The 9,491-nt window shown below is 49.1% G+C and overlaps 1 protein-coding gene across 1 annotated transcript; it reads right to left on the bottom strand.

Moving 5' to 3' along the window:
• Window positions 1-1,471: 1,471 nt before the first annotated feature.
• RFESD (Rieske Fe-S domain containing) lies at window positions 1,472-6,742 on the bottom strand. Its single transcript, XM_058656228.1, has 4 exons — window positions 6,613-6,742; window positions 4,536-4,715; window positions 4,402-4,436; window positions 1,472-1,898 (listed from the first exon to the last, which is right to left on the bottom strand). The coding sequence occupies exons 2-4, from the start codon at window positions 4,708-4,710 to the stop codon at window positions 1,635-1,637; spliced, it is 474 nt and encodes a 157-aa protein (XP_058512211.1). The 5' UTR covers window positions 4,711-4,715; window positions 6,613-6,742; the 3' UTR covers window positions 1,472-1,634.
• Window positions 6,743-9,491: the final 2,749 nt, after the last annotated feature.

Raw genomic sequence — 9,491 nt, 5'->3', positions numbered from 1 at the left:
CTAGGTACTTAACGACAAATACAGCTAATGTGGGCATCAGGCAACCAGAACCATGCTAGCCATAAATAATTGGCATGGTAAAACCAGCTGAACCAAGTGAGCATCCACCCTGCCCATCAACTCTTAAGGTTGAAAACCCCAGCTCTCCTCTCAGTAACCTTGGTGGGGAACTCAGCTGTGCACACATGAACAGAGTTGTCTAAAAACGTTTTTAAAAACGTCTTGACACTTGCACATTGAAACCCAAGCTGCTTGGCTGTATGAGACTTTGCCATCTCGCAAGGCTAGGCAGCCGCTGTGTGCAGCGTCTCAACATCTGGGATGTGCGTTGGCCACAGACACTGAGCCAGCCTTTGGGTTTCACGTCTAGCATACTGGTCAGGATCTCACTTCTGAGGCTTTTTCTTTTTTTTTAATCTGAGAGGCAGAGACAAAGGTGATTTTATAAACATGAAAAGTCTGTTATATGTTTAGGAAAACTGGGTCAATAAAATTTGAGCACCTGAACTGTATAAGAATAATGTCAAGGGCCTGGCGTAATGATCCAACTGGCTAATCCTCTGGGATCCCATATGGGCACAGGTTCGTGTCCCAGCTGTTCCACTTCCCATCCAGCTCCCTGCTTGTGGCCTGGGAAAGCAGTGGAAGATGACCCAAAGCCTTGGGACCCTGCACCCTCGTGGGAGACCTGGAGGAAGCTCCTGGCTCCTGAGTGGTTCAGCTCTGGCCGTTGTGGTCACTTGAATGAACCAGCAGATGAAGCATCTTTCTGTCTCTGTGAATCTGCCTTTCCAATAAAAATAGATCTTGAAAAAAAGTTCTTCCTACTAAATCTTTCTTCTCCCTACTACTCAACTTACTTTTCTCTAAAACCAGACAGCCCAAACCCTCAGGTTCTATTTGGCTCAGAGAACTGCAGGAGATGTATTCTGTGGATCCTGATCATCTTTATGATGTGGGATAAATAGGCAGGCAGTTAGTTAGGTCTGTGGAGCTGAAAGTAACAAGCCACCCTAAACTCCCACCCCCGGTCCATGTCCATGCCTATTTGTTAATCATGGTGCCTGCCTTGCCAGGATGCATCTGTTGCATCTGGGTCATGCGAGGTAAAAGGAAGCAGGGGATAGGAGGGCACCTCCCCCAACCCCTGGACCTTGCTTGGTGGTACTGTGCCAAGATTCCAGGGGCTCAGATGTTGCTTTTGCACTTTCCCACCTTGCCTCCTTGAACACGCCTTCCCAACCACAGGAACTACAATATGGGCAGCTCTTCGGCCCACCACTGTTGTGTGTTTCTCTGTACAGGCTGGCTCCCACACACATGTGAATGTATGTTGATCCCCCCACTGCCAAGTAACCTTTCTTCCTATTTGCACACAATTCCGGTTTGTGCTTAGTGTTTTCAATCTGAGGGGTACAAGACCCTGGATTAAAAATTACTCCATTCATGGCTCACCATCACTCACATCACACCAAGTACCCAAGCACTTTACTATCTCTGTTTTCTGTGATTTTTTTTAAAAAGTAAGTTACAGTTGTGCCTATGTTGGAAAAAAAGAACTCTGGTGTTGAAACAAAGTAATCCTAACATTTCAAACATACACATTTCTCCTTGTCACACTTTTTTTTTTTTAATCAGGAAGAGCTCCGAATTACTTTGAAATCTCCAGTGGCATAAAAGTCAGAGTCACATTTAAAAGGTTCCTTGGAAAGTGTCACATAAATCTTCCCCTGGTCCACCGTCACCAGGTGAATCCTCTGCTTTATTCCTTTGGAGCACCACTTGGGTTTAGCTGTGGGATCTTTGGGGTTTATCGACTGGTACAGTCCTTCTCCTGTTGCCAGAGTGATCTTGTATTTATGCCAGGGACAGACTATGCATGGTCGCCCGTCAAAGTCCTGCAGGGGGAGAGAGATGCTTTAGGAGTTGGAATTTCGAATGTTCATGACAAACCTCAGACTCAGAATCGACTGTGGAAGAACCAGGTCTGAGAAAGTGGCCTCTCCTGTCCCCTCCCCCCTGCAAAGTCCTCCGTGCCAAGTGGAGCTCAGTCTGAGGACAGCCAGCTCCAGCCCTCTTAGCAGCCCTCGAAGACATGGCAACCACACGGGATGACTGTGGCTGTGCTGCAATCTGTTGTAATGTCACTTGCTTGACAGAAGTGGGGCAAGGGCTGCAGGTGCCGCTCAGGGAAAGCTGAGCTCCAGGTACAAAGTCTGCAGCAATTACTAAAGGCGCCAGTGTCTACATTAATGGAAGAGCAAACTTTTTTTTTTAAAGATATTTATTTTACTTGAAAATAAGATACTGAGAGAGGGAGGGAGAGACAGATGCATTCCCTAAACAGTTGCTACAGCCCAGAGCTGGGCAGGTCTGGAGCTGGGAGCCAGGAGCTTCTGGGTCTACCATGAAGGTGCACAAGCCCAAAGACGTGGGCCATCCCCTACTGCTATGCCAGGTGCATCAGCAGGGAGCTGGATTGGAAATGGAGTGACCAGGACTGGAACCGGTGTCCATAAGGCACGCTGGAGCCACAGGCTGAGGGTTAGCCTGCAACCAGAGCCACCACGGAGGGGGGTTGGGGCGTGAGGGCAGTACCAAACTGTTATTTTAACTGTGTTAATGAAGTGCTTCAGAAAGTTTATTTATTTATTTTAAACAGCAGAACCTCGGGGCATATTTTAAAATGCAAACCTGTTTTAACTCAGTAAAGGCCAACTGCAGAGGAAGGCAGGGATGGAGGGGAAGGGGAGAAAAGAAATGGGGTGGGGGATGGGGAGGTGACAGGTGGTCTAGGAGTCTGTCAGTCTGAGAAGCTCCCCAAGACACTCAGGCTGCTGATCTAAGGACCCCACTTTGCGCACTGCGGGCCCAAAGCTCTCCTTATGGACCAGAATGGGGCAAGTCTGTGACCCCATCATCAGCCGGTACTGGCATTCTCCCTCCACACCAGGGGCACAGCACAAGCCCTGACATCTTCATAACTCATACACGTCCCCCAACAGAAGGGTGGGGGTGGAAACCAGCAGATGTCAAGTAGGAAGAGAATGAAATGCCAACTTCAAGCCTTGTACTTCCCAGCTAAGCAGGAGGAGAGAGGAATGGGGGGAAGAAAGAAGGGCAAGAGGTGAGGGGGCAGAGAGGGATCAATGTCTAGTTCTGGCCATTGGCCATCCGTTCTCAGGTAAGACGTCAAAGTGTGGCTTCTTTCTTCAAAAGTATATTGACATTTTTATTAAAATGTAGACTCGTTATAAAAATGAAAATTGGGCCCGGCGGCATGGCCTAGCGGCTAAAGTCCTCGCCTTGAATGCACCCGGGATCCCATATGGGCGCCGGTTCTAATCCTGGCAGCTCCACTTCCCATCCAGCTCCCTGCTTGTGGCCTGGGAAAGCAGTCGAGGACAGCCCAAAGCCTTGGGACACTGCACCCGCGTGGGAGACCCGGAAGAGGTTCCAGGTTCCCGGCTTCGGATTGGCGCGTACCGGCCCATTGCGGCTCAGTTGGGGAGTGAAACATCGGACGGAAGATCTTCCTCTCTGTCTCTCCTCCTCTGTGTATATCTGGCTGTAATAAAATGAATAAATCTTTAAAAAAAAATGAAAATTATGCAATGTGTTCAAAATAAAATTGTGTTGTTTGATGCCAAGATGGAATCTCATTAGCACTCTTATTCTTGATCTGTTTCTTCCACTCATAGATACGTGGCTGCCATCCCTCCATCCCAGCACCCATGTCCCACCACACAGACATTCAGGTCGGGCTGGCATTGTGGTACAGTGGGTTAGGATTCTGCCTGTGGTGGTGACACTCTGTCACAGCACCAGCTTGAGTCCTGGCTGCCTGGCTTCTGATCCAGTTCCCTGCTAACGCACCTGGGAGAACAGCAAAGGATGGCCCAAGTGGTTGGGTGCTAGGCAATCATGTCAGAGACCAGGATGGAGTTCCCGGCTCCTGGCTCTGGCCTGGCTGTGGTAGGCATTTGAGGAATGAACCAGCAGATGGAAGACAATCTTTCTCACTCTCATTCTTTCTTCCTCTAAAATAATGTTGCCTCATTTTGCCTCTAAAATAAATATGTATTTTTTTTAAAATGTAGGTTGCCTTCAAGTTTCCTTCTAATGAACAATGCTACAACAAATCATTCCTATACATATTAAGTATTTGTGCAACTGTATCCATAGGCTACACATCTAGTCAAAAGACATAAATATTCTTATATTTATCTATACAGTGGTTTTTCTTTCTCTTTTATAAGGCTATAAAGAACACTGGCAATTGTATTCGGAACCAATAAAATATAGCTGCTAAACCTAAACAAAAATTATTTTTGAGACAAGAGTAAAAGAACTTAAGCAGGAAGCATCGAGCTGGTTGGGAATGAGGGTGAAGGCACGTACCTCTATGTCCCCCAAGTGCAGAGGCCCTCCTGAATCTGAAAGGGAACGCAACACCACATCCGTCACCGAGGGCACTGAGAGGGGAGCCGCCTGCAGGGGAGGAACACAGCTCTATGGGAACAGTAAGGCCTTACGGTAGCAGCGAATGTCCATGGCGTGGTACTCTCCTTTGTGGTAGAAAATGACCACCTCCCTGTCATGGACGACAGCCGTCATCCGTTCCCGTCTCTGGAGGTCGACTTCTGTGCCCACGCAGACGGGCGAGGACTCCGTCTGTTCGGGACCTTGCTCAGTGCCATCAGGATCCATGCTGGCTGAACAAACAGGAAAAGAAAATGGTTCAGCTACACACTGAATGTGATCAAGCAGGCATGATCACAAGGGCAGGCTGGATGTCCTGAGATGAATGGATGTGAGTTTCTGTAGCTGGAGCAAATACAACGTTTATAAACACTGGACTGTTGGCATTACCTTGTGTTCCAGGTGCTTAAAGCCTGCCCAAATCAGGACCAATTCCCCATGCTTCAGGCAGGGCATGTCCTAGATTCATTTACAGGCGTAAGATGGAAATGTGTGAATTTCTGAGGCAATCCATTGTCCCACACTAGACATAGGCCAGAAAATACACACAGGTGGCCAGCAGACATGCTCAAGAAGAGTCACAGCAGCAGAAGACACGGACAGCTCAGAACACAGCAGCAGAGCAGAGGACTGGGAGGTCTGGCGGCATGGTCACTGGGAAATGCTTCACTATATCAAGTTGCATTTGTTCAAAAACAGAAACAAAACCCAGCTTCCTGGGCCAGGCCTTCATCCTGGAGGCAACGATGCTGTTTGGGACACGCTCATGCTACATCCCGAGGTCTGGGCTGTCTCCCAGCGGGGCTCCGCATTCCTGCCACCTGCCCGGGTGCACCCAGGGGCAGCAGGTGGCAGCCCAAGGAGTCAAGGCTCTGATGGGCACCCCGGAGGCCGGGATTCAGTTCTCTGGCTGGCCAAGCCCCAGCAGTTGTGGCCATTTGAGACTAAACCTGAAGAAAGGTTTTTCTCTCTCCCTCTCCAGAAAGAAGGAATAATAATAATAAAACACCACAATGTAGCTTTAAATGAAAAAGATTTCAAAAGAATTCAAAGTATGCTTTTTTTTCCCAGTGCAAAAACAGGCAAACCAAACACCATGAATATATGTCCACAGCATAAATGAGTGTAGAAAAGATGACAGGAAATATGACATTTCTTAAGTATCTCAAAATACCTAGTTCATTCTTATATTTAAAATTGCTCTTTTCAATATTTTACTTTCAGTAAAAGTATTAGCTTCTAAGTTGCATCTTACTTTACAATCATGCAGCAAAGGATCCAAAACTCCAGAAAAAGAGATGCAATTGCACTTTCTATCAGCAAATGTGCCTACGTAGAGATCCTGAATGAGCTCCCTGAGAACCGGGTATGGCAACTCCAAACCTGGCATTCAAGGAGGAAGAGATAAATAGCTCTGTTTTCCCTCTGCGGTCAATTAGACTCATGGCAAGCAAGTAACAAAACAGAGGAGGCACAGACTAACACTGAAACTCATTAACCTCTCCCAACTCCCACACAGAAACCAAATTCAGTCCTTCCTCAGAGTTCAGCCTCCTACCGAGAGAGCCTGGAACCCCTGAAGGGGCTGATAAGAAGTGACCAGGGCAGGTTGGGCTCAGCGATAGAGCTCAGACAGCGCTGGCCATGGCCCTGCCTTTTGCTGTGGAACATACTATCTCACCCTTCCAAGGCCCGTGCCGCCACGCCCCCCACACGGCACTGTTTGTGCTATTTGGTGACTATTCCCAATTCAACTGGGGATGTTACAGTTCTTTCCGACTTGGCCACATGGCGCATTGTAACGACTGCATCTTTGGTGAATTACCCATACACTCCCACACATGTCCTCTGTATGAGTACAATCTTTTAAAAAAAAGTTGTTAACACTGACAGATAAAATGGTAGGCATTTACAGTGTGCACATGATGCTTTCAAATACACACACAGGAGACGTGAGTAAGTCCAGCTGAACAGCCTATGCTTCCCTCACCGAGGGGAATTTTCTGCGGTGAGTACACTTGATAAACGTCCCGGGCACTTTTCAGGAACACGCGTGATTGTAAGTTTTACAACAGCTTGAGACCAGCAGAAGCTTAAGAAAAATGGAAACAGACAAACAAAAAAACTTACCTGGTTTGGGGATTAGATGAAAACTTTCTCCTGAAAATGTCAGTTGTTCTGTTCCACAACTGTCTTCCAGAAAAACGTCTATTCTATCCCTGAAGTTTCATAAAGAATTTATTCCACGAAAACTATAAATGAGCAGATTCGGGCACTACCAGATACTTATCCAACACGGACTGAATTAAAAAAAAAAAGACCCCATTATTGGAACTCAGTGGAGTTTCTGTAAGACACTGGACAGAACAGATACGAAATTAAAGGTACTTACACGGTTCTCCCCTTGAGCAATGACTGAGGCGCTCTGACTAGGTTTCAGGACTGCGCCTGGGCATTATCACAACGCTTATCTGCAGGGTGACAGTGTCCCATTTAGTTTCCGGAACAGAAACAGCCTCACAAGTACCAGTTCTTGTTTAGCTGTGGAAATAATAATAATAAATAAAAGTGATTTAAAAATAAGTAGTAACAGCTAACAGTAGCTGTCAGATGAGATACTAATGGGACCCATTTCATCTATTAGCTTATTAATCTTCATAAGAACCATCACGGACGAAGCCAGTCCGTTCACACACTGAGCTTATAAGAACAGGTGGCCCCAAGCCAACCATCCTGAAGACACAGCCACCTGCTAGCAAGCAATGGCACAGGCGATGGCCTGCGACATCTACGCTGGTGTGTACCAATCTGTCAGACAGGGGGCCCTCGATATTTTTGCAAAGAACACTCATGTGCATAAGTTGTATCCACAGATATTTAAAATTGGATACTTGCCGAATATCTTAAAAACAATCACGGAGCTGTCCTGAAAACCGTCATCATGGCCTGATTATAAAAGTTCCGTGGTCACTGGAGGGAGTGCCACCTGGGCTCGATTCCCGGCTTTGTGCGACTTGGGAGAAACAGCTTCATTTCTGAGCCGCAGGTCTCTACCAAGGGTCTGCCACCCTGGTGTGCTGGGGAGGCAACGCGTGGGACTCGCTCCCACCAGGGTCGCCGTCACCCCAGGTGACCCCTGGCAGGTTCCAGGGCCCTGAGGGACCGCGCGTTCGTTAACGGGACAGATCCAACTTAGCCGAGCAGGTGGCGGCCGAAGCTCCACGGTGGAAGCATCGCTGGACACGCGCCCGGGAGCGCAGAGCCGCTCCCAGCACCTCAGGCACAAGCTGGGAGACCACAGCCACCCAAAGTGCCCGCCACCGCCGGAAGCCCGGCCTGCCACTCGGCAGGAAGCGGCTGGCGCCGAGAGCCCGCCCCCCACTCCCGGCTGGCCAATCGTACGCGATGAAAAGGCAATTTTACCGTTCTCGAGTTCTCGCTCCGCCTCCGGTGCCCGCCCACCGCGGCCTCCGGTTGCTGCGGCTGCGCGAACCAGGGAGCCCAGGGGAACTTCCGAGGGGCGGGGCGGAGTGGAACACGTGACCGTGTAACCCCGCCCACCCAGCTGCCCCTGCGCGAACCAGGACGGCGTTCCGCGAGGGGCCTTCGAGGGGCGGAGCACGTGACCGTATACCCCGCCCCCTATTCCCGCCCACCGTGCCCTTCATAGCTGCGGCTGCGCGAACTAGGAGGATGGTGCCGCGGTGTGCCTCTGGTGGGCGGAGCGGAGCGGAGCACGTGACCGTATACCCCGCCCCCGGCGTCCGTCTCTCAGGCTCTGGTGACCCGCCGTGACGCTGACCCTGTGTCCGCTGCGTTCTTGTGGCCTCTCGGAATTGGTTGATTTAACGGTGGGTTTGACAAAATATAGTTGTTAAGAGTGTCATAATGCACAGAATCCCTTATACAGAAACATCTGTGGCGAGGAAACGCTGAAATAATGGCTGGAAGGACCCTCAGCACGGGCCGGGTTCGAGAGCGAACTACCGAGCAAGCGTGAGGGGCCCCAGTGGACACCGAGGTTTGAGTCTTAAAAGGCACGATGTAGGATGAGGTACCCGGTGTGCTCGCTGCAGTGTGAACCCACAGTATTCCTGCAGCTAGAGATGTGCATTAAGTTTTTCTTTAAAAATCTGGTGGAACCTCACAGCAGCTCTTTTAAGAAGAGTGAGGGCTTTAACTTTCTAATTTTTCTTCCTCTTTATAACTCCTTGAAATAAAAAAAAAACAAATCCTTCATACTTATGTTCAGAGCTCAAAGTATGTGATTGTCATGAGTTTTAGCAGATATGTATTTGTTTATTTGAGAGTGAAGGGGCCCAGCGCAGTAGGCTAGTAGCTAAACCCTCACCTTGCATATGCTGGGATCCCATATGGGTGCTGGTTCCTGTCCTGGCAGCCCCACTTCCCATCCAGCTCCCTGCCTGTGTCCTGGGAAAGCAGTCGAGGTCGGCCCAAAGCGTTGGGACCCTGCACCCGCGTGGGAGACCTGGAAGAAGCTCCTGGCTTCTGATTGGCTCAGCTCTGGCGATTGTGGCCACTTGGGGAGTGAACCAACAGATAAAAGATCTCCCTCTGTCTCTCCTCTCTGAATCTGACTTTCCAATAAAATAAATGTTAAAATAAAAAAAAATAAGGTGGGAGAGCAGTCTTAGCCCAGTGGGTCTTAGAGAGAGGGAGAGAGACTCATCTGTTACAAGCACCTGGCGAGAGCCTGGAGCCTGGGCCTCACTCTGGGGCGCCCACTGGGATGGCAGGGCCCCAAGCATTTGAGCCATCGCCACTGCCGGCTAGGGTCTGCATTAGCAGGGTGCTGCAGTCAGAATGTGCGTGGCTGGGGTCAAACCCAGATCCTCCGATGTGGATACAGGCATGCTAACAGGCAAGCCAAACACATAGGTTGAAAGGTTTTTGAAGTTTACCGTCTTCTTTTTTTTTTTTTAAGATCTATTTTTATTACAAAGTTAGACATACAGAGAGGAGGAGAGACAGAGAGGAAGATCCTCCGT

Source organism: Ochotona princeps, chromosome 28 (assembly GCF_030435755.1).
Source record: "Ochotona princeps isolate mOchPri1 chromosome 28, mOchPri1.hap1, whole genome shotgun sequence".
In the NCBI taxonomy this organism is placed as follows: Eukaryota; Metazoa; Chordata; class Mammalia; order Lagomorpha; family Ochotonidae; genus Ochotona; species Ochotona princeps.
The sequence above is the reverse complement of the archived record's forward strand: the minus strand, read 5'-3'. Positions and strand labels throughout refer to the sequence as shown.